This window comes from Polypterus senegalus, chromosome 13, assembly GCF_016835505.1.
Source record: "Polypterus senegalus isolate Bchr_013 chromosome 13, ASM1683550v1, whole genome shotgun sequence".
Lineage (NCBI taxonomy): Eukaryota > Metazoa > Chordata > Cladistia > Polypteriformes > Polypteridae > Polypterus > Polypterus senegalus.
Genome location: NC_053166.1, coordinates 37216344 through 37242289, shown reverse-complemented (window position 1 = coordinate 37242289; position 25946 = coordinate 37216344). Strand labels below are relative to the sequence as shown.

Genomic DNA, 25946 nt, shown 5'->3' with positions numbered 1-25946 from the left:
AGAATGTTTTATAAAGTTTCCAAATACATCCTTACCAAGGCCAAAACATTGTTAACGCAAATTGCCTGACTCCAGGTCAGTAATTAAATTTAAATCACTAAAGCAGAAAGAAAACAACCGTTCACCCCTCTACACCTTAGTAGTACCCTAGTTAAGAACACATGTAACACTTAGTTTTACTATATGCAGTTTTCTTTATACATGCTCCAAAAATGATGCATTCAGTCATATCCAGCATCCTGCTTTATAATCAAAGTATCCAGCAAATGCTGTACTTACTATAGATTGATTCTATCACTTGAATCTTCCATTCAAAAAGCAACTCTCAGATCACAAATGCTGAGTGTAATTACTTTTATAACTTGGGCAAGTTAAATGACATGCTGCCAGTGTTAGGAGCTGAACCTGCCCCCCTGCAATATACAGTCTAATTCCTTACTGACTTGAACAAATTACTTTACACACTGGACTGTATAAAGAGTCTTTTCACATTGAACACAGTACTTGTTAGCATATTTCCACCACTGGAATCCCGGTACTTGTGGTAACATGCTCAGATTGGTAGACGGAGTGGGCACTGAGCTGGCGTCTTGAGACTTATACTCCAGAAAACAGGCCACAATAAACTGGCTTGCCTGCCACATTCACCGAAACATCTTATCAACCCTTGATGAACATCAGCCAAAAGCTCTTACATGGTGTCCTTGTTTTCATATTTATGGCTGGTCAAGTGATAAGGCCAGGGTGATGTTAAGATTAAAGGCTTACTATACACTGCCTGAACCAGTATGCTACACTACTTGACAAATATTATTATAAAAAGCACAATCCTAAGCTTTTTGCAAGATTCAGTACCGTAGTTTATGTTTTATTTTATTGTGAACAGTTGTAGGCTATCACTCCAGATTTCAGTGTTAAGTCAGTGGTGGGGCTTGAACTAGCAGCTTTGTACTTTACAAGCAAGTCCCTTAGCCATTATGCAACTAATCGGTTTGCCAGACTTTACTGTATAAAGTGCCTTTTTATAACAAATACCAACCCAAAACAATTTACAGATATCATACATGTGTAACCATTATATGTAAATATATTTCATATTTCCACAGTGTGAGACCGGACCAGTTTAAAGACATGCTCTTGGTTGCACAGCACACCATTAATGTGAACTGGACTGGCACACTTTTGCTTTCTTGTCTTAAGGTCTAGGAATCGACATTTAAAGGAGCAAACTAAACAAATAGTCATATAATACAAAGCCTATGGCATAAGGACATACTGCCTGCTCAACTTTATTTAATATAGTGCCTTTGTATATTGAATATCTTCTTAATCTGTAGGGTTTTACGCCCTCCCTAGAATGCAGTAGGCACAGGTTGAGAATCAGAATTGGGAATAATTGTCCCATCACAGTACATTCTCAAGTATTCCACAGTACCTCACATTGACCATAGTTTGAGGCAGCAGTCCGCTCATTTGCTAAAACTTTTCTCTCTATTATAATACAAAATCTTGGGAGACAAGACTTTTTATCCTGCGACAAGATGTGATCTTTTGAAGAGACTTTTTGGAATGAAGTCCCGCGAGATGGAGATTTTTAACATGAGATTCTTTCAGGTCACACCCTACTTACAACCATTTTCAAACAAGACCACGGTCATCTCACCTCTCAGTTGTGTGAATGCTTTTGACAGACACAGCTGCCGTGCTTTCAGCTCTTATAAATTTTTATGTTTTCCTCACTTTAAGTTCCCAATTAAAGAAGATGTATTATGTCCAAATCTTATTGAAGAATTTCATCACGAAGGGTTATCAACAGAAGAAATGAGTACACGGGTAATCCTAGCACCTAGAAACGAGGAAGTCAAACGCATTTACGCCAAAAATGTTGATTAGTAACACAGCAAAATGGTTAAATGCATATCAATAGACTATGCTGAAACAGTTGGTGGTGATCATGTGGAAGATGAAAACAACACCTTACCAAATCATGAAGAATATCTACAACTGTTAACACTGTCCAGTCCACACAAATTACTGTAGAAAGAAGGATGTATCCAATATCGGTAATGTAGCACATCTCCCACGGATAACATTAGACACCAAAGGAGATCTTGATATGCCATTCGTTTTATACAGTTTCCTGCTAGAATATCTTTTGCAAAGACAATTAACAAATCATAGAGCCAAACATTCAAAAAAGTCCTTTTATTTAATAGAGAAAAAGAAACGAAATGCAATCACGGGCAGTAATACATCACGTGGATGCAAATGTAACACTTCACATGAAAACTAAAATCTGTTTAAATTGTACATTCACATCCCCATACGTAAGCGGCAGAACTGAATAGAGGCTAGCGCGTAGCGCTGACCAAGGGGTTGGCAAGCAAAGATAGCAGGGGGGCAAAGCCCCCTAATAACTTAAAAAAAAAAAAAACAGAGCTCCTGGAGAAAACCAAGTCAAAAAGTAAGAGAATACCAATCTCAATACAAGACTAACCCCAGTCTGGTATAGAACCTGGAGTGCAAGTACTGTGAGATGGTATTTATACAACTCTGCCACAAAAATTAATTTCTTTTACCTCTTACTATAAGTTAGATAGGTGATAAAGCTTATCTCAACATTAAAGTAGGCGCCAACCTGGGCAGGGTGCCAGTCCAACAGGGGACATGCAGATGCCTAAAGTAGTCAGTGGTAGGAAATGCTTTGGCCACCATACTACATTGCCTATCAAATATGTACAGCAGTGTGAACAACATTAGAAGGTTGCTTATATAAAGTTTTAGAAAGTGGACATTGGCAAAGGATCTGACCTGTTCAGGAGTCAAACTACAAGTGAGTTTATTAAGAATGAGTTATTATTGCCACACTACATATGAACCTTTTTGCTACAATGGGATGATTAGGATTTTACATTTTTTAAATTTGTACTGGATATACTGTATCCTCAAAGTAGTGGGAGATCAAACCAACTGCCCAGTACTTTGTACTAAAGTGCAGTAACCTCGAGGGGAAAATGTCTTCCTAGCTTGATTTTATGTAATGCACCTAGTGAGGGCAGCTGTTTTCTGTGAAGGGTCTGGACATCCTCTCCATGTCTGCATGTGGTTTTTCAGGTTGTCCACTTTTCCTCCCATATTACCAGACACGTGAAGGTTATGTAATTTTCTGATTTTTAAATCCTATGATGCACTTGCATCCTATCCAGTGATGTGACCAGTGATGCTAGGGAAGAGTTCAGCTCCCCGTGACCCTGAATTTGAGAATGCCATGCTAGGTAAATCCAGAATAAAGCAACCACTATTGCTTACTTTGGTTTATTTTATATAGTATTTTAAAATAGAGAATAATACCCAGAAAGTGTTTTGCAGTAGTTAGCATTGCTGCCTCACAGATCCAACATTATTGGTTTCAGCCCAGTTGTAATCATTCGATATGTTGCTTCTACAAGTTCTTTCCCTGTGGCTGTGTGGGGTTTTTTTTCAGGTACTTGGTTTATGCTCCACGAGAGTAGGTGAGTATGCACAAGGGGGCCAGGCTCCCAATGTTGCCGAGATAGGCTCTGGTCCCCATGACCCTAAACTGGTTTAAATAAATTTGAAAGTACGTTATTATATAGATTGTGAAAATACAGATGATAATAAATGTTCTTGAAATATTTGTGCAACTGCTGAAAACATTTTATGAACTGGTCAGAAAAGCATCTAAGGACAGACACAGAAGCACACCACTTGGAAGATGTTTCAAAAGTGGATTTCTGGATGCAGCATGCTGCACATTCCAGGCATGGTCATAATGAATAAAGCCACCCGCAGCTCCAATAAAGACCACATGTGCTCAAGTCACAGTGACTGACTTCACAATCCTAGTGACCTGTAAATACAAAGGATGCCTCGGTAAACAAAGTCGAGAACAGGATATTTACACTGGGCCCTGACAACTTCCAAAGACACCTTCCGTGGATTGAAACAAGGAGCTCATTTCAGAGTCTCAAGACAACTAAGCCTTTGACTTCAACTCCTGTGTGTTTGTGTATAAATTAGTCTTGCTTTAGAATTCTGTTTTGTTTCCCCCCAGGGCAATTTAAGTCAGACAGCATGGTGCACAGCAGGTAGTTTTGTGGACTCGCACTTCCTTGGCCTACGGGGTCAAATCTCAGCCAAGATGAATTGTACATGGACCTTGCTTGTTCTTGCTGGTTGCTCAGACAGCCCAAGATGATCTCTTGCATGTTCTGAATTTTCTAATGGGGTGTCACATTGTGCACTTAAGCAATTAGATGAGTAATCTAAAAAATGGAGAGCTCCGATCTTTTACAAATTACGCAGCGGTACATAAGTCTTTCCTCATTTGGACCATTAAGGCAATTCTGCAGCATTTTAGTGGCGGCAGCTGAACTTTGTGCATACCTTGGCAGTGCCACTTTACAGTTAGACCCAAGTTATATTACTTTGGTGTGGGTGCTGGTTATCTGACTCAACGAGTCGTGTCAATGCTTTCCAGTCCACACTGTTAAAAACAAGATGGGTATTTCACTATATTTTTGACTTTACATAAAGTTTACCTGCTTATTTTATAATAAAAGCAGCACTATAGCAGGTTTCATTCTAGAGAGACACTTTAGAAAATGAAAACAGAGCAAAAATTAATTAGACATCCATTCTTCCCTCTATTCATCTATCTCTGAATCTTCTTTCTCTGTTACACTTTCTGCAGACACCAATCAAGGCAAGAAATTTAGAAACACACCCTGAAAACGATACCCATCCATAGAAAGTCACATTGACTCCTGCCGAGTTGCCAAATCGCCTGTCTATGCACCACATTAGGATGTGAGACAAAACTGGAGTGCATGAATAAAACTCATGTGGATACAGGAAGAACATACAGACTGCGCACAGATAGAGTGACTTGGCCACTAATCAGTCACTGAATGTGGAACAAGCCAAATGTGGGTCCAGTGGTCAATTAAACTAACTAACTGACACACAGTTCTTCTAAATGTGGTAGGAAAACATGGAAAGAAACCCATAAAAATAGAAAAAATACAAACTACATAGAGAGTGACTGAGCAGTCCCCACAAAACGAAATTGTTCCAAATGGTAAAACTTAAACTGTACCACCCTTAATTATACATGAAAAGAGAGAATAACATTTGAGCGAATAAAAAAGCATAAGGCACCCATACATTTTGGGAAAATGAGAATTGCAGGTTCTTCGGATTTTTAATCTAAAGAATATTTTTGAAAAAAAACCCACACTACTCCAATTGGGGAAAAAAAAGAAAAGAAAATGTCTGCTCTACGTATTCAGTATCAGACTTTTAAAGGTTCTAATGCAATACAAAGCCATATTTTATTGAAACTCATAATGAAGTATTATGTGTCACCTCTCATTTATGTAAAAATGCTAACCTGGCACTAGTGGGATTTATCCGAGTTGAACAAATGCAAAATTTCAAGGGAAATCTTTCACCAGCAATGTTTATTTTGAAAAGGGCCCTGACACAGAAAGAGATTTCAGTTTCAATACGTCTTTCATGAACCTTGAGAAGGTTTAAAATGAAATAAAGCAGCCAACATACATTTGGTGTACCTGTGTAGCTCACAGACAGAGTGGTGGCTCTGAGGCTAGAGATCTGCACTGGCAATTTGAAGGTTGCCAGATCGAATCCTGGAAATGCCAAAAGGGACTCTGCTCTGTTGGGCCCTTGAGCAAGGAAGGCCCTTAACCTGCAATTGCTGAGCGCTTTGAGTAGTGAGAAAAGCGCTATATAAATGCAAAGAATTATTATTATTACTATTGAATTTATTCAAAGTTACTTGAAAAATGCAATGATTTGTGGGTTTCTAGGGTCAATGCTATCACGTGCACAAAGTAAAGTGAAGGTCTTGCATGCACTAATCAACATGCAATATATCAGAATGATTAGCGAGTACAGATATCATACCTTAAATGTTTCTTATCTACAAAAACATTTATTTCTTTAGCACATTTTCATACAAATCATGTAGTTCAAAGTGCTTTACATAATGAAGAAAGAGAAAAAAGACAACATAAATAAGAAAATAGAATTAAGGAACACTAATTAACATAGAATAAAAGTAAGGTCTGATCAATCAATCAATCAACATTTATTTATATAGCACATATTCATACAAAAAAATGTAGCTCAAAGTGCTTTACAAAATGAATAGAAAAATAGAAGACACAATAAAAAATAAACATAAGTCAACATTAATTAACATAGAATAAGAGTAAGGTCCGATGGCCAGGGTAGACAGAAAAAACAAAAAAAAAACTCCAAAGCTGGAGAAAAAAAATAAAATCTGTAGGGATTCCAGACCACGAGACCGCCCAGTCCCCTCTGGGCAATCTACCTAACATAAGTCAAACAGTCCTCTTTGTATTTAGGGTTTTCATGGAAGGACCTGATGATGATGATGGCCAGGGAGGACAGAAAAAACAAAATAATCTCCAGACAGGCGGAGAAAAAAAATAAAATCTGCAGGGGTTCCGAGACCACGAGACCACCCAGCCCCCTCTAGGCATTCTACCTAACATAAATGACCTCACAATCAGTCCTCATGGTTTTCAGGGTTGTATCTGAACACAATTGTCATAACCCAGCGGCAACAAATTATATACCAAATATGGATGTGGGTGGAAACAAAACAATTATTAACATTTTTAGTTTTAGTGCCTTGTTTCTCTAATTCAAATTATATGTACGAGGTTAAAAAGTTCACAACGCTTTCCACATTTTACAACCTCCACACCAGCTGGTTAAGTGTGTCATGCAAACCGTGGTCAGCACAAAATTGACTTTTTTCAATATAACAGTTACTTTCTCATGTACTGTACAGATAGATAAATTCAGCTGTCATTATATAATGCTGAAAGATGAACGACAAAAATACACTGGATAAAATTGCCTTCATCGTATCTGCCTTAAGTATATAGCCATGGCCAAAAGTTTTGAGAATGACACAAATATTAATTTTCAAAGATTGCTGCATCAATGTTTTTAGATCTTTTAGTCAAATGTTTCTATGGTACACTGAAGTATAATTACAAGCATTTCATAGGTTCAAAGGCGGTTTTCGACAGTAAAATTAAGTTTATGCAAAGAGTTAATATTTGCAGTGTTGGCCCTTCTTTATCAAGACCTCTGCAATTCGCACTGGCGCGCTGGCAATCAACTTCTGGGCAAAATCCTGACTGATGGCAGTCCATTCTTGCATAATTAATGCTTGGAGTTTGTCATAATGTGTGGGTTTTTGTTTCTCCACCCGCCTCTTGAGGATTGACCACAAGTTCTCAACAGAATTAAGGTCTGGGGAGTTTCCTGTCTATGGACCCAAAATTTTGATGTTTTGTTCCCTGAGCCACTTAGTTATCACTTTTGCCTTATGCCACGGTGTTCCATCATGCTGGAAATGGTATTGTTGGTCACCAAACTGTTCTTTGGATGGTTGGGAGAAGTTGCTCTTGGAGGATATTTTGGTACCATTCTTTATTCATGGCTCGGGATCGAGGCACCACCAGTGCAGAGCTTGCTCAGGAATGGCAGCAGGCAGGTGTGAGTGCATCTGCATGCTCAGTGAGGTGAATACTTTTGGAGGATGGCCTGGTGTCAAGAAGGGCAGCAAAGAAGCCACTTCTCTCCAAGAAAAGCATCAAGGAACAGACTGATATTCTGAAAAAGGTACAGGGATTGGACTGCTGAGATAAAGTCATTTTCGCTGATGAATCCCCTTTCTGATTGTTTTGGGCATCCGGAAAAAAGATTGTCCAGAGAAGAAAAGGCAAGTGCTACCGTCAGTCCTGTGTCATGCCAACAGTAAAGCATCATGAGATTATTCATGTGTGGGGTTGCTTCTCAGCCAAGGGAGTGGGCTCACTTACAAGTTTGCCTAAGAATACAGCCATCAATAAAGAATGGTACCAAAACATCCTCCAAGAGCAACTTCTCCCAACCATCCAAGAACAGTTTGGTGATGAACAATACCTTTTCCAGCATGATGGAGCACTGTGCCATAAGGCAAAAGTGATAACTAAGTGGCTCAGGGAACAAAACATAGACATTTTGGGTCCATGGCTAGGAAACTGCCCAGACCTTAATCCCATTGAGAACTTCCTCAAGAGACAGGTGGACAAACAAAAACACACAAATTCTGACAAACTGCAAGCATTGATTATACATGAATGGGTTGCTGCCATCAGTCAGGATTTGGCCCAGAAGTTGATTTCCAGCATGCCAGGGCAAATTCCAGAGGTCTTCAAAGAGAAGGGCCGACACTGCACTGGCAAAAATTTAACGTAATTGTCAATAAAAGCCTTTGAATCTTGTGAAATACTTGTAATTATACTTCAGTATACCATAGAAACAGTTGACAAAAAGATGTAAAAACACTGAAACAGCAAACTTTGTGAAAAGTAATATTTGTGTCATTCTCAAAACATTTGGCCGCGACTGTACTTGCCCTCCACGTCTAAGCCTGTTACGGAGCCCCTCCACCCCACCTCACAACCCCCGTCCTTCATTACCTGTGCCAGTGGCTTCACAATTCGCTTCAATGCCATTTGCGACGAGCTAGTGCTAACGAACCCTAAGGCGAAGCTCAATTACAGTTAATTACGAAAACAGGTTTTTGCCTTTCAGTGAGTCTTGGCTGCCTTATCTGCTGCATCGGTAAAAAAAAAAAATCCCCAGACGGGACGCCAGTCCGAATAATCCACCACACTCATTGATACCGCACCATAAGCGTCATGCAGTTAATATTGACGACGCTTCGAATGTGGGAGTGATAAAAATCACATAGACAACTGGAAAATGTGGAAAAACGTTAGAACCGGAGACTAACGAGTTACGCTCCACGTTACAATATTAATAAAGCATTTCATTTTAAGGAATTACTAAAACTAAGACATAATTACTCTACTGCGGTGGGTTGGTGCCCTGCCCGGGGTTTGTTTCCTGCCTTGCGCCCTATGTTGGCTGGGATTGGCTCCAGCAGACCCCCGTGACCCTGTAGTTAGGATATAGCGGGTTGGATAATGGATGGATAGATGGATAATTATTCGAGGCTCTTCACCCCAGCTCATAACAATTTAGGCGATGTAGAGGCGACGTAGTGGTGAGAACGACTCGTATTAAATTAATATAAACACCCAAGAACAAAAGACTAGCTAAATAACCAAACCGGGTGTGAAATTCCACAGCTACGTAATGAGCATGGTATGAAGTTGATTCTGACTGTTTCTGGGTTTCTGTTCTCAGGAAGTGAGTTAAGCAGAATCTGCTAAATCAACATCCACGTTCACAGTCCTTGAGAAAGTCACAGCTGTTAGGAGCTGCAGTCGGAGTGACAAGTGCCAAGTCATGGCCACAAGCCAAAAGACGGACAGCGCACAAGTGAAATACAGTACAAGGCGTTTCAAAATGTTATGCTTTTTTTAGGTGGCTATAAACTTATGAAATAAAAAATGTGTGAGAAGTTGCTTTGAAAACCAAATCAAATATAAAAATAGGACGTGGCAGTTCGAATTAACAAGCAAAGGGTGGCACAGGTGTATAGTTTAGATCGACGAAGACCATTCTGCCCTGGTCAGTCTATGGATGATGAAAATACTTTACAGCGGGCTTTTGAAGCGAGATGAGTGGATATGCTTATCTGGGATCCTGGTGTTACTGGCAAGGACACTAGCCGTAGAACTGACAACTGGGGACTGTGGTTTGTTGGTTTAAAAGGCCGATTGGGAGTATGTTGGGGATGCACTTTTCTCATTATCCATCATTCATGGTTATTCCGAATGACGATTTTGGACACAGCCCATCCTGGGCAAAGAAACAACCAACGCTGGCTGAATTCTAGATATATTCCATTACTGTCGTCATTTAGACGAACATATACTTGTTTCCAATATAGTTCGAAAGCATGGGGGAAAATGTGCACACATACGGAGACCATGCAAGCTACATGCAGACAGTGACCAAGCATTCCTCACAAAAAACAATCCGATATGCCAAGACATTCTACACTTACATTTTAGGCTACTAAATGAAAAAAAAAAAAACACCGCGAGCCCAATATAGTTGACGGACTGAGACGCTTGACTTCTACTTGAAATCCAAAGCCCCAGCAAAAAAGGGAGATGTATTTTTTTCACTGCACGCTGTACCTGTCCAACTGCGTGTGTGACGAATAAAACTCTCTTGAAAACGTACGGGAGACACTTGTATAATTGGGTTAAGGACATTGTACTGCAGTGATCACTGCTCACTTACTATGCAAACCTCTGTGTTAACTATAGTTATATGACAAGACCGGCACCCCGAAGACGTACAACTTAGCAAGCGACAGAAAATTCACGCGGAGAACATTTATTTTGATCGCTGCTACAGGAATGCACTTTTTTGTAACACTTTTGGGCGACTGTTGCACTATTTATTTATTTTTTTTTACTTGTGAGTGATTACTACACGAAATCTAATATACCAAAATTGTCTTAGCTTATGTTTAGATATTATTACCATATTACGAATATATATACACACCTATTCATAAAGTGTGTTACATGAAAACGTATACACAAATAACAAACAATACAAATGTCATTTAATCGTATATTAGGATTCGGGGTAAGAACTTTACTTTTGCAACTGATCATTACAAAAAACAAGTACCGAATACATACTTCACTAATACAGCCACTATTCTAAGACGATGCCGATTCTTTCTATAACCAAACGACGGCTGCACTTACCTCTCGCATCACAAAGCACAAACAGACTCAGGGCAGCCAAAGACACGTGCACGATGCTCATGTTACTTCTCAGCTTCCTCAAATGGCAATTCTTAACCTAGAGAAAAACGTTGAATGTGAAACTTTCAACAAAAATAATCAAAAAGAAAGCTGTATGGGTTTAAGAGTCAGCATGAGAAGCGTGCAGAGGCTGCCGACTGGACATACGGTGACACCGAGCGGAGCCTCAAAACTCAGCATCGCTAGGACACAAAATGCATCTTAACCTGATCATCAACTACAGGCGTGCCGCGTAATTCAGAGGGACCGCTGAAAATGACGAACCAACACGCTTTAAGAATAAATAATAAATCACCTGAGAAGTTCTTCCTCCACATCAGCGTACGCGGTATGATGTACACAAGTTTCTGTTCTCCTTTAGCTGACGTTCTCCTCTTCAAACAAGAGTCGAGTGTGTTTTTAGAATCCTGAGGTAGCAGCACCTATGTCAACTATTTATAAGTTTAGTCTGACCCGGCACTTCCACCGCCACCTTGACTGCGCGTCTCCTCACTCCAAGGAGTAACAATTAACTTTCGGCAGCTTATGCTGATTGGTTTATCGATCTGTGATTAAGCGTAGGTTCCTAAATCTCTTCGTCCCAAATCAGAATACACATCCCTTACCCCCACCCCACTTGCTCCACTGTATCTACAAAACTTATTTTTTCCCTCTCTGTAAGGTTTTTCATCTTGAAGTCAACCCTCAGCCAATCAAGAGTCGCCTTCGGACAGAAACGTCCATCCGATTTGGTTGTGGGCTTCGTGGAGCGCCAGCGCCTCCTAATGTTAAATGAATATAACAACGTAGAAAACTTGCCGATCTTAGCGTTTGAATGTGATATGTAATGATAATTTCACCCTTTCAATTACGATCAATATTCATTGCTGTTCTTTCAAATGATGCATTTGTCCACATCGTCAAGTAAATACAGAAATAGAAATAACCTTTTCCTCTTAGTATAGTTACCGGCTTTGGGTTTGAATGTAACGCCAGAGTAAAACGTTGATTGGGAACGCAATGGATGAGTTATGAGAAAAATTAAAAGAGCGGAGCCTTTTCAGTTTATGTTAAAGGAGATTAAGAGATGACATGATTGAAGTGTTTACAATTATGAAGAGAATTAGTATAGTGGATTCAGACAGATACTACAAAATGAGTTCAACAAGAAGACGGGGTCACAGTTGGAAACTTGTTATGGGTAAATTGCGCACAAACATTAGGACGTTTTTCTTCACAGTGAGAACCACAGACACATGGAATAAGTTACCGAGTAGGTGTGGGTGACAGTAGAACGTTAGTGATCTTTAAAGCATCACTTTAAGGGGATAGGACTGGCAAACCTTTCTAGACTGAATGGCCTGTTCTCCTCTAAATTGTTCTATTCCTAAGACGCTACAACAAATAGAAGTGTCGCAGACATTACATATTTTAAAATTTTCTGTTATATATTCATTCCATATGCTTCTTACTAAACTATCTGGTTGAGTGAGACAATACCGATCTCATGGCAAGATCTTAAGTTGTGGCTATAGTGTAATCGCGCAGACGACATAACTCGAATCTATTTAGTGTCATAAATGCGCCCAATGCCAGGGGCTTGGGCCATATAACGATTGTGAGCCAACACAAAACACACATGTAAATCTATGGAGTTTTTGACAGCGATCTTACACCATATAATTTAGCCATACATTGTCTAACACCCCGTATGCATTTCTGGCAGTATGGCAACCGGGAGTTGGATGGGCACTAACTAGTGCATTGCAATGTAACGTCGTACACACGGCAAACCCCATTTTCTCCAGGCCAATTTTTGTCATTTTCCAACTCGCTTAATCCAGACGAGGGTCGACGAGGTTGCTGAAGCCTATCCCAGCTAGCATAGGGCGCAAAGCAGGAACAAAACTCTTGACAGGGTGCCTATCCATTGCAGAACGAACACACACGCGCACGGGCCAATCTATCATCGCCAATTCAATTAACATGCGTGTTTTTGGACAGTGGGTGGAAGTCCACTCAAACATGGAAAGAACATGCAAACTCCACGGGAGAACCCGGGACGGGAACCCTGGTCTCCTTAATGAGAGGCAAAAGCGTTATTACTGGCCAATTTATAACCGTGAATTCACTTATTGTATACGTCTTTGGGATGCATTATTGAAAGAAAATACATGAAACAAGACAATTTAATATGTTCTTCTGTATTGCTATGTCGTATTTACCAGGGCCTCGTATGTGTATGATGTATATTATATTCTCCCCGTGTGAGATGGGGTTTGCCTTGTATTTTTTACCTTCTTTTAGCATTTCTTTGATCGGCAACGCTAAATGCGTTTGTGTCCCCAAATTAGTTAACCTCCGGTTTTTGATTTTAGATTGATACGGCTGCGATTGGCTCCCATTACTCTTTCATGTAAAAAAGCACGTAATCATTTTACTGTGCATTAGATATTAAATCCGGGTGATCATAGCCTCCAGGTGGAGGACGTAGCGGTGGAAGGCAGTTGTTGGGTCCAAGTCGGAGCCTTCCGTTCTACTTATCAGATTCGTTACCTCGACATTACATCAGTATGGAAAAAGCTTTGTCTCATGACGGTCTAATCTTAACCCCCGTCTCGTTACTGAGCGAACTTGCTTACTGAATTCTTCACAAAAGATGGTGCGAGATGAACCAAAAAAAAAGTCGCTACGAACGCTTGGCCCACACAAGCTATTTATTGAGTAAACTATTCTGACAATTAGAGTAAACCCCCAACAGGACATAAAGGATTGGAATGCCCATTTCCAGTCTGTACTCGATCCGAAAAAGTCAACAAGTGAGCCTTTCTAAGTATACTCAACGAGATTTGAGATTCTTCTACCTTGTCCATGCTCGCTTCATGGGCACCCGACTTTGATGTGTCAGGTGTAGTGCTCTGCAAAAGTCAACCTTCCCAGATGGCACCGTCCCCAGAAATCAGTGCCTGCCTAAACACCGGACGACTTAAACGATATGTGCGTGTGGCCGATTGGGTTATTATTAACCATTTTCCAAAAGCAACGTTACAACGCACAGCCATATTAAAACGTGTTTCTAGAGAGGGGAAAAAAAAAAGTTCACTGTCCACCACACGTAACGCAGGAATATACATTTACGACAAGGGAAACGTTCTGGAAACAACTGCAAAATCTACAGTTCTATCAAAACGATCTAGCAAGGTTTCTGCCAATTACAAAAGGTTTTAAAATTCTTTGCTGGAGGTGCTACTCTTGGGTTAAATGCAGTGTTTCTACTTGAACCGCTTTCGCGGTTATGAGCTTTAAGGCGGGTGGGTTGTCCCTGCCACAATAACAGCACGTCTGATTGGTCAGATCCTGGGAGTTCTGAAACAAGCAGATATGATTGGTGATGAAACGTTATCGCCTCTGTATGCAACTACGAGTGGAAAAGGCGGTTTACAAAAATGCGCGTAGCGCTTTACTGCTTCAAGTTGCATTACCAAGATACTCGACACATTTATGAATTTGGGAGAATAAACCGTTAGATGTAAACCTGTCTGAATTACACGGTTTTTATGTGTACTCACTCCAAGCGGTCCGACAAGAGGGTGGCCTCTGAATTTACTAAATTTAAATAGGCAACATGGAAAGCACTTTCACAAAAAAAGCAATGGGCATGGAGATGTGGGTTCCTTGAAAAGATCCACGGACACGTCAGCACATCCGAAATGTGCCTACTGCGAAGTCCAGGGCAGAGCTGGCTCCCATTTTACACGTGCAACTTACATTAACGATTACCTGTTAAAATAGCTTTTGTTCATATGCTAAGGATTATACCTCGGTGCACCCGGTGTTGCAGATAAACATTTACAATAAAAGTGAAAAATGTAACGGCTTTGTTGCTACCTGCGTGATAACGTACAGTAATGTTCGATTTTGTTTGAACTCTTGCCCTTTTGATGAATAACCATAAACTTAAAAACTGCTTCAAGTACCCAGCTTCCTAGGTTTGCACCTTGAATCCTGTGAAGTTTGTTGCACGTTTTCCATGTGTTAACATCTGAGATACCCTCCCACCTTTAAAATACCTGCATGTGTGTGCCCATTAGAACACAACGAACATTCATTAAACTTTCACCACCATTGCAATTTTCATGGACATTCAATATACCAAGACAACCATGCCAGTTGATTTTGAGACTTGTATTTTATTTTTTCTTTTTATCCAAGACTAATGCCCCAAATAATTTTAGGGCACTATAGCATCAAAATGAAGACCATCACAAGACACACATATATCAGTTCTTCTAAAATTACAAGACTAGAAACTGACAGAAAATCTTAAATATGAAGAATGGCTAAAGCCATTTACAGACCTGGCAAAATTTTAAGTACAGGAGCTGGAACTTGAACCTAAATTTATTTAGCCCAATAGGTTATGGAGCAAAGCACAGAATCACTACAACTATAGAGTATACAGCTTCAAGAACAGAACACCAAGCTAAACATTATATGAAATGTTCAATTTTTATAATGAAAACATGTTGCATACAGTAAAGTATGGTGTTGCCTTAAAATTATGAATTTAATTTTGTTCAGGGACAAGACGACTACAAAAGAGTAAGAACTTTCCAGTTAAAGTTTATTTACATAGAAACAAGGCTTACAAAATATAATTTACATATCTGATATCTGAAACCCCAAAGCCACGTACAGAAATGTGAGTTATTTGCATTGGGATTTAGGCACTCACTTTTAGAACAAATTTAACACCTTCGAGTTGTACCTTACAAGAATGACAAAGCTGAAGTGTGCCAGAGTTTCAATAAACTGGGCCGCTGTACTAGAACCCATTCTAACTCAAACTGCTACAATCTTACAAACCAAATTTAGACACAGACATATGTCACTTCCATGTTTTCTGCAGCTGCCAAGACCTAAAGAGGGTTTAAAAAAAAAACAAAAAACTAAGATTAGTTCAAATGAATTTTCTTACATCTCAAATTCTGCCTCCACTAAATACAACATAGGACATCACTACAAATCAATCCTTCAACCTAGAAACTTTAAACTTATAAAAAAAAAACTGACTTTGACCTTTCCTTTTAATAGCAATGTCTTTTCATTAAGTTGTATACATTACAACAGCCACTTAAGAGTAAAAAGGTGTTCTAAAAAAAAGAAAAAAAAAAAAAAAAAAAAAAGAAAGTGCTCAGTGTTACCTTGTTCCTTTTCAGTTACTGCACCATGCAGCAGGAGTTGTGGCTTCTGCTCCAGTCAAAAAACGTACTACCACATGAGGTCAATCAAGTGTACCATCCTGTTGCAAAAAGAAATGAACACAATGGTCGTTAATGGACATTCTATTTCAGTAAACAAGACACTGCAAACACCAACTACACAATTTCAGAATAATCATCAGTAGTTCCACCAATTCCACATTAAATTTCCTAATCTGTACACATACTATAACAATTTATTGTAGTGCACAAAAAGACCAACAAATCTTATCCAGATACAGAAAAATAGTGCAATCAGATCCTGTTAGTCAAACTTGATAAAAGTACCACCAAATTAAAAGAAACTTGCATATGGATACATTAAATTGCCAAATTAACCATTACATTCTGTGTCATCTGTTACAAGTCTTCTAGTCAGGTCAGATTGGAAGAAAACCAGTGAAACCCGTGCCAAAGTCTTGTATTTTTATTCCCAAGACTATTATCACAACAAGGTAATGTGCACTTGCCATGATCGTACATGCTTGGGGGTACCAATGTCAACAATAACACATAAGATCAAACACCTGTGCACCAACTTGCAGTGTTTCAGTTGTATTTGAAACATATCGATCCACAGACATTGTTACAAACGAGTTTAAGGAGAAACCACATTTAATATGAATACATTTGTAATGCTTGTCAGATTAAGCGGTGCACAAGTTTAAACTGCAGTGTGACCTTAGGTAAAGCAAGCAAGTAATGAACAGTCAACTACATGGCCATGCACAGAACTATTATGCTACTGTTAAAAGTTACTTATTCTACCTGGACTATAATGCTTTTTTCATGCTTACCAGAGCAGGCCATGCAATAAGCTCCATTTCAAAAACATGGCTCTCATGTCAGCTCACCTGGTTTCACTTGATTTTTCCTGGGGAAACAGATTTTCATAAAACAGTGGATTAATCCAACTTGCTACATCACAACAAAGGTAAATAATTTGATTACAAGGGATATTAAATTTCAGTAAAAATATGAACTCATGCATATTAAGCCAAGAATGTGCATTCAGGCAAAGTTATGTATGTAACCAGACTAGGGTTGAACCAACCAAGTGAAGACAACCCACTCTCAGGGGTTACACTTAGCCACCACACACTGGTGCCAAGACACTAAGACAGCATCCATCTACCAGGTGCAAGTAGGCTGCCTCTCTCTACCAGCAGAGAAACACCAGTACAGGCACACTGCCTGGATGGTCGAATGCCGCTGGAGAACAACATACAAGTTTAATTTCGAACGACTTCAGATGCATGCAAATTAAACTCTGCTCATTTTAACCCATTCATTCATCCTGTATCTCCCATTTTTAACAAAGTTTGCTGTAAAAATTTGCAAAAAAATGTGAGATGCCATTAAAGCTCAGAATGCATTTAAGTTTAACACAAGTTTGGTATTCTGTATCTGGGTTAAACACATCTAGTGCATTTGACTTACATTTTGTCAAATTTATCCGGCTTGAAAGAACCACCTCCAGTACTCCCCAATTTATCCATATTCGCTGTATCACAGGGCAAAGGGAGGTCAAACAGGTTTGGTGCAAACCTTTAGCTGATTCCTAGAGTAAAGAATGTAAGCCATTTATAAAACAAAAACAAAAAAATCCACATTATATTTTAACAACCTGGGCAATCAAACTGATTCCATATTCTAATCACTGTATGTTTGCAGTCCTGGAAAACCAAGTTTCATCAACTGCCCAGGTATGCATGTCAATCAAGGATGAGCATCAAGAAGAAATGGTGAAAACTGCTCAGGTATTTTTACAATTCCAACCTATAATGCAATAACTTGCACTGTTAAATCAAAAAGCAAATTTCCTTTAAAAAAAAAAAAAAAAGTGTAAAGTGCACTTAAAAAAGATTTGTAAGCACCCATCAGTCCACATGCCATTTGTAGTAAACAAAAACGTCACTGGTGTATGGGTGCACTGGGCAAACTTGGTCAGGTATTAGAAAATACTAAAACAGCACTTCTAATAGTCCAAACCAGAATGTCCCTCACTATACCAGTAGTGTAACACCAGACCAGGCACAGGCATGCCGACTGGCTGACAACTGCTGGAGAAAGTTGAGTGTTTCTAACACCATGAATACATTTACAATTTAATAAACACATGGAGCCTACTGTACAATGCATATTTATCCAATTTAACTACAACAGCATTTACATGAAGCCTATAACTTCCATATTAAACAATTTTTAATTGTAAAAACACTATTATACATATAACAGTTGTATTTTAAATTGTTAATCAAAAGCTGCTAACAGCACATTAATGCTAGAATACTTTGTTATCCAGAAATTTACTCTCATACTAAATATACAGTACTCATTATGCATCACTCATGATAATTTTCATTTGTATTTTGGGGAGAAACAGGAATTAACTAATTTGATACCTAAGCTGCAAAAAGCATTAAAATTTACATGACTATAAAGAGCAGAGCAAAAAATTGTGTTATGTCACTCTCAATGGCCTTTCTAGCTAACCAAAGATGCTTTACATTTAAATTGTGGAAAAGAAGAAAAGAATAGTTCAACTCGGAGCTCCCATCTTGAGGGATCACTTGAAATGTAACTGACAAATTCCAAGTTTTGAGTTTTAAATTCCATTCCAGTGTTGGAATTATGAAACCAAATCTTGTTCCAAGATTTCCTTTTCTATAGATTTACACTCTTTTTACACCTTTGGACAAAAAATATAATTTCTTATTTAATCTGTCTCATTCAAAGGGGGTATAGTTCACAGGTGCAATTAAAGACAGAAGCAAGGGGAAGAATTAAGCTCTATTTCCAAAGTGTGTGTGTGTATGCATATTTTATATAAAGTATTAGGATTTACTCAGTTAATAACCCTATACCTTAAATGCTTCCATATCCATCTATCTATCTCCAAAAGTTACCACTTTAATGTCCTTTGTCTCTGCAATCACAAGCCAAGTCTTCATAGACTGCAGAGAAGCCGAGTTGGGCAATTTCCCAATTTTATTAAATTCTCATTAGTTATAAATCTAAATTAGACGATCCTTTAATATAGCCTTTGCTAACTACTACAAGTAGTCTTGAAAAGGCCACAAAGCTCTTAAGCTAATTAAAGCCTTCCCATCATCTTATTTCTGGCCTTTACATAATACTTTTGATACTTTTAATCAAGATGATTGAGCCCATCAATTTCTTAATTTCAACATTTTCTGAAAACACTATTGGTCCTAGTCATTTTGTACAACAATGAATTGTAACTACTGTTAATTTAAAAAAAAGAATTTCTCCCGGTGTCCAGTCTCCAGTACATGTAGCAATACAAGTTGAAATCACACACTCCACACTAGTATAAGCATTGGTACACGCCTGCGACTAAGGCATGCAGTGACGGACACCAATCCTGATCACTAAAATGCAACCTACTTTCTTTATGACAAGGCGATTTCGTGCTATTCCACAAAATTCATGAGCACACACATGCACAACCTGTAGAATCTGATCTCTCACATTCCTGCTTCTTCATTGTCTAATGAATTTCCTGGAAGGGGTTTTAAATGCCCAAATCCCCACCAAATCAATACTCCTCACACTTATATTCACGAATATGCAGAATGTTGAACGCTGTATTGAATGCAGTGGAAAATAACCACGTTATTGACAGAACACTTAATATGGCTTATAATATTGTAAAGGATTGATAGAGATGTATCCTATGTAAATAAGGTGTAGTAGGTAAGGGATAGTGAAAGACTATCAGACTATAGATAAAGTCGTTTCTATTTGAGGTAGTAGACTGCAAGTAAGACTACTAGATTGTGTTTTTTATATACATCACCCAAATACAGTATATATGTAAATAGTATTTTTTATGTTACATAATGCTGAAAAGTCAATCTAGTGCACAGCTCCAAACAAAGGAGATCGTTGTGGGTCATCTTGTTTGCCCCAGTGATTACTGCGTTTTATATGGTTTAAAAAGAAGTGAACCGTCTTAACTTGGTTATTTCAGGTAACACGGTCTTCTCAGCAAAAATTCCCGCGAGGGGAATGTTATTTCGATTGCGATAATGTGAACATTTACCACTGGGAAAACACTGGTTTTCTCCGACACGTGGAACAATTTGGAAAGGCTTCTGTTTTAAACACTGGTAGCTCGCTAGACAAGACACACCGTTGAGTGCATAATAGTACTTATCTTCAAATACTAATTATTGAGGATTAATGGCTTGAACGATTATCACGTGTAAAAAAAAAAAAACGTTAACCGATAACTCGCGTGAGGAGACGGAAGTCGTGGGAATGGGAGCCGTCTCACAAGTGTTCACACTTCAAATACTCAAAGCACAACAAAGTCGCATTTATTGTGGTCAACTGGTTCCATACTTCCGTTTTGCAGAATGCGAGTTTAAGGGAGGGCTGGGGTCCAGCCATCCGATGTAGAGAAATCAAGGTTGTAATTATCGTGGATAATTCGACTTCAGAGTTGGCCAACTTAATACACCTTACTTTTCATCAGTCATGGCCTGCCTCGATCGCAAAATCGACAATAACAGCCTCTTTCGAAATGAAGTTTCGAAAGCTCCTTGCATATGTTAAGGGAGAGCAGAACGTATAAAAACACACTTGCTTTCAAATATAAATTAGAAAACAAAAAGAGCGATTGCTACGTGATGTACTTCTTGGTTCAAAATTTTACCTGACCAGCGCCATCATGCTTTAGATAAAATTTTTTAAAAAGCACACACAGAGACAACCGAGAACTATATTGAATACCAACCTCCTTCCCTCACGTCGTTACCAAGAAAGAGACCCGCCTGCTCAATGACAATACCTTTATATTTCAAAGAGCACCATCGACTTCTCAAAGAAAGCTGTGCTTTCTGGGATGCATGCAGAGGCGAGTACGCCAACTCCGCCTCCTAATGAAAAAGCCGACGTAAACTACGGAGTGGCACTTAGTACAAACTGAACGGATTTCATAAACGCGTCCGTTGAATATCCTGCCATATTTCTCGCCTTTCGCCCAAATTATATAGGTTAATATATATGGAGGAATATTTCGGACAAAATTAAATAAATAAATAAATGCATAAATAAATAAAAGTACTGTGAAATGTGAGCATAAATAAATAAATGTGTCACGAAATATGTTTTTCGTTGCTTATTTATTTACATTTTGTCCGTAACGGATTTCATAAACGCGTCCGTTGAATATCCTGCCATATTTCTCGCCTTTCGCCCAAATTATATAGGTTAATATATATGGAGGAATATTTCGGACAAAATTAAATAAATAAATAAATGCATAAATAAATAAAAGTACTGTGAAATTTGAGCATAAATAAATAAATGTGTCATGAAATGAGAGCCTAAATAAATAAATATGTCATGAAATGAGAGCATAAATAAATAAATGTGTCACGAAATATGTTTTTCGTTGCTTATTTATTTATTTCATTTTGTCCGTAACATTCCTGCAAACCGTCATGAAATACGACTTGAAATAAAACTGTCACTTTCACTCGTCAAAGTGGAGAGGGTGGGCTCTAACACGCTCTCTAGTTACTGATTGGTGAATCGATAGCACAAGAATTAATTAGAAAAATGTTTACTACTGCCGATGAAATGGATTCTGCCGAAGATATTTCGTATTTCAGAGAGAGAATTGAAGATTTATCGGTCCTGGAGTGAGGTGGACCCAGCAGCATGTAGTCAGCCATTGTTGAGTATTGTGGGTTGGTCATGTAAAGCAAGGTCAATAGACCAAGGCTCAATATGAGGGCATTTCTTCATGTTCACAAATAAAATAAAAGGTAAAGTACCACTTCTGGGTAACAGAAATAGCCCAAACGTTGATAGAAATCTACATTTTATACCTGAAATACAAGATTTGGTTGACCTACTGTAAGTGAAAGCGTACTCAAGTTTTATCATGTTTACATACACATACAGAGAGAGGCACACAGACATAATTCCAAAAATGGTATTTACGGACTCAGGGAGGTCTAAAAAATCTCAAAATGGAATTTTTGGAAAATTCCAATACTTTCCCTATACTTTGTTTATGAGAAAGAAAAAGGACCCAGGAGGTTAGTATACTATAGTGCCAGTCTTGGACAGTTTTCATGTTAAAACAGGTGTGTATACTAAACACAGACTTGAAGGGACTTGAATGCTTACTGTATACAATCATTTATTTTGTATTTTATGTTTGCAATTAGTTTACTCCAGTGTGTAGAGCTCTATTTTCACTTTGAAATGTAGGATTTTTTTTCTGAGCTTCTCATCAAGAAAAAAAAAGAGCATTTTGGAACAAAAGTATGCTTGGTGTCAGAGCATTAAGACCTTGACAGACCTTGTAGATGTGTAATCTGGATACTCAGATGAAGAGCAGTGCTGGACAGATGTGAAAGATCCAAACAACAAGTGATGATGTACTGGGATCAGTTAGCAGATACCTGTGTTTGCGATGAATCACACCTCTGAAGACCTTTTGCATTTTAGGAGAAGTCAGAGAGTCCAAAAGGAACCTGTCAAAGACCTTAGGTATGAAAACAGCTGCAAAAAGCTTTGGACAAAAGGCGATCAATTATTTTTATGGGGAAAATCATAGGATTCATTGATGGAGGCCAGTAGTGATGAAGTGTCAATTTTATCCATGTAATAATAGCAGGAGGATTTATTGATTTTACTAGCAATACCAACAAGCCAAGAAGGAAGAGGGTGAAGTAGTGGGCTAAATGATGGCCTGTGTTGGTGTGGGCTTACAAGTCTAGTAAGCCATGAGGATTGGATGGCCTCACAGAGGTTCTAGCAAGCCATTAGATAAATCAAGCATGGTAGATGGCATGCTGCCCAGATTGTACTCAGTGATGTTGGAGAAGCATTGACCTCACTGTGGAATATTGTAAAGGAGGAGCTTAGAAACCTGGTGAATACACAGTGGAATGCATTTTGACCTGGGATGGGTCTAAGTCTACTGTATGGCAGAGTTCACAGTGATTAAATATCTCTGCAGTGGCAAGGCCACCAAGGCACAGAACATCCAGATGGAAATCTCTTTATACTTTGGTGATTTGGCTAACATATCTTCACGGTTGCAGGAAAGGTCCCTCTAGATTGAGAAAAAAAATGTTCAAAAGAGTGGGTTTCAGTTATTGATTTATTTTCACCTGCCCTGGGAAAGCCTAAGCTAAGATGTTGGGATAAAGATTTCATCTAAATAGCTGGCTCTCTGTGACAGAGTTGGAATATCCAAATCTGAGGTAACGGTTTTCTCCAAGAAAGGAGCAGCTTGACACCTGTAGGGTAATGGGGTCCCAAGTACAGGAACCTGGTGGTTTACAGACAAATTAGAGGTGATCATGACATTAACTAACAAATTATTGCAGTAAATAATTTGGGGCAGTGGGGCTAGCTAAAGTCCAAGCCTGAAATACACAGGTGTCCTTCTCCATAATTTCCAGAATGGGTTATCACTAATTATACAAAATTCAAATATCATTTAGATGATTTGGAAAATGAATAGTTAATCCAGACAGGCAGTGAAACTAACACCAGAAACAAGGCAGCTGTAAAATTAAACAGTACTTCTAAGGTCTTTCTGGACAGAGCTGGGGTTATTATTTAAATAATCTGTTACAAATTACTAATTAGTTCTCTCAAGATTTAACTTGATCATTTTCTCCAGTACTTCCCAGAAATAATAATTCCATTACTAATTTTATGCTACACTCAACCCATTTGAACGAGAAAGTGAATTTGGTATTTAAACAAGTAAATACCTTAACTTTCATTAGAACTATGCCATTTCAAACATACAAATGAGCAAGCTGAGTAGAGTTTTTTCTCTATCATAATAAAAAAAATCCTGGCATGAGACAAGACTTTTTCAGAGATACTTTCACATCCCGCAAGACGAGACTTTGGTGGAAAAAGTCTTAATCACGCCCAAGGCTTGAAATAAAAGACAAGCAGATGACAAAATAGAACGTCATAAAGAGGTTCAAAAACGTTGGCACAGTACACATGCAGAGCAGGTTAGAGATAATGGAAGTACGTAAACTCAAAAGTCTCAAAAAAATGATAGTAAAGATCACATTAGCGGAAACAAATGGAAATTATTTCTGAAGAGAGATCAAATATATTGTTTGGATTTAAAATTTAAGTCGTCTAATTTTTGTTGCCATCAGTGAGAAGTAATGTTTCTTCCTAACGAAGAGGCGTATCCACGAGAATGAAGATTTGTTGTTTGGTGAAAGTGAAATCAACATACACAAGTGGCAGAGACGTGAACTGGCTGGCGCATACTGTAGTACTGCTTGGGGGGGGTTATGAGTGAAGCCCCCTAGTTAATACAAAACATGGAGATGGTAAAAAGTAATATAATTGCCAGTGCAGTATTAGTCTTCAGATGAGAGTGCAGACCAGCGACCTACAAAATCATTTATGAAGTACCCTTCTCTGAATAAGCATTTTAAGGAAACGGATGGAAGGATAAAGGTAAAGAATAGATAACTTGTGTGTAAATACACTTCTACATTTTCACAGAAATATTTAAGATACATTTTGAAAATAATTGAAATCCATGTTGTGATAAAGCTGAAGCATTTTACAACATATGTGGCACACTCTTTTGAATATGTATCAAAACTGTTTTTTTTTTTTTTTTGTTTTTTTAAGTAAAATTTTGAATTTTTATTTTTTAATAAACACAATGTTGACCTCAATACAACCCTGAAGTAAAACAAGCTGATGCAAGGTCATAAAATAACACACTCAATAAAACTCAAATTTTACAACTACGTTAATACGGTGTACCATGTGTAATGCAAACTGGGTTAGGGGTGCAGAATCGGCTAGACACACTCGCATCCTCAAATAACTTTGTGGATCATTTCTCAAACAGTTAAATGGCCCTTATTGAGGCTTGACACTCAAAAGTCTATTACGAAATTAAAGTGTTATCAAGGTGTAATAAAAAAAAAAATACGGTGAATGTTTGGAAAAAAAAAGAAATGTTTATTGCAGTGAAAGATTTACAACTACTAGTCACCCTCAAAATACTCTCCTCCACTTCGAAAACACTTATCCCAACACTCCTGCCACTTTGCAAAACAGTTCCGGTAGCTTTCTTTCAAGAGTGTCTTTGGTTGGGCTGTCGTGGCTATATCCAGATGTCCTCAATGGATTGATATAGTTTGCCTTTCGTGGTCATTTTCAATTTAGGGAACACAGCCAGAAGTCACACGGTGCCAGTTCTGGCGAATAAGGTGGATGCGGACACAGCGTAATGTTTTTAGCCAACAGAAAATGTTGTACTAGAAGGGATGTGTGACAAGGAGCATTGTCATGATGAAGAATGAAACCGTTTCAGCATTTTCCTCAGTTATTTATGTTCAAGGACGTCCTGATCTTTTCTCATCTTGAACCGGGTCAGATCCACCACCTGCATTTAATTGTTTTGCATTGCTCTTGGATGGTGCTCTGCAACAAGTCACTGTAATTTATGATCACACTTTGTAGTCCTGACCACACGCAACATGTTGCCACCAACTGTTTCAAAATTATCTGTTGATAAATCAATGATAAAACAAACTGCATTGGATTATACAGCAGGTTAAAATATTACATACCTGTACTTTAAACATATATGTTACATTAAGTTACCAGGATTGATGTGACAGTTGCCAGTAGAAATTTAATGTAAAAGCTTTTATAGAAGAGGCTACTGCCCCAAATTGTTACATTACCTTAAACAGTGGCATTGAAATTTAACGCATTACATTTATAAAATATTCTGTATTAGAAATATTTTACTTGCACAACATCTTACAATCAATAACCAGATCCCCAAAAAATAACACAATGAACTTCCAATAACCAGGTA

General features: G+C 38.4%; 1 protein-coding gene and 1 long non-coding RNA gene across 3 annotated transcripts in view; both read right to left on the bottom strand.

Annotated features, from left to right (window-relative positions):
• The window catches only part of LOC120542850 (fibroblast growth factor receptor-like 1), a 118225-nt gene extending 106782 nt beyond the window's left edge, over positions 1-11443 (bottom strand). Inside the window, exons 1-2 of the mRNA XM_039775547.1 lie at positions 11125-11443; positions 10770-10866 (exon numbers count right to left, since the gene is read on the bottom strand). Coding sequence (XP_039631481.1) covers positions 10770-10830 — 61 coding nt within the window. The 5' untranslated portion in view covers positions 10831-10866; positions 11125-11443. The remainder of the gene's footprint in view (positions 1-10769; positions 10867-11124) is intronic.
• A 3535-nt stretch (positions 11444-14978) lies between these two features.
• Positions 14979-20934, bottom strand: LOC120542780. Of its 2 annotated transcripts, none has more exons than XR_005636235.1 (5): positions 20835-20934; positions 17510-17630; positions 16867-16943; positions 16013-16110; positions 14979-15727 (listed from the first exon to the last, which is right to left on the bottom strand). It is a non-coding gene; the product is annotated as an uncharacterized LOC120542780 (long non-coding RNA). The 2 variants fall into 2 exon arrangements; XR_005636236.1 differs by having other exon boundaries at positions 20889-20911.
• Between the last annotated feature and the right edge of the window lie 5012 nt (positions 20935-25946).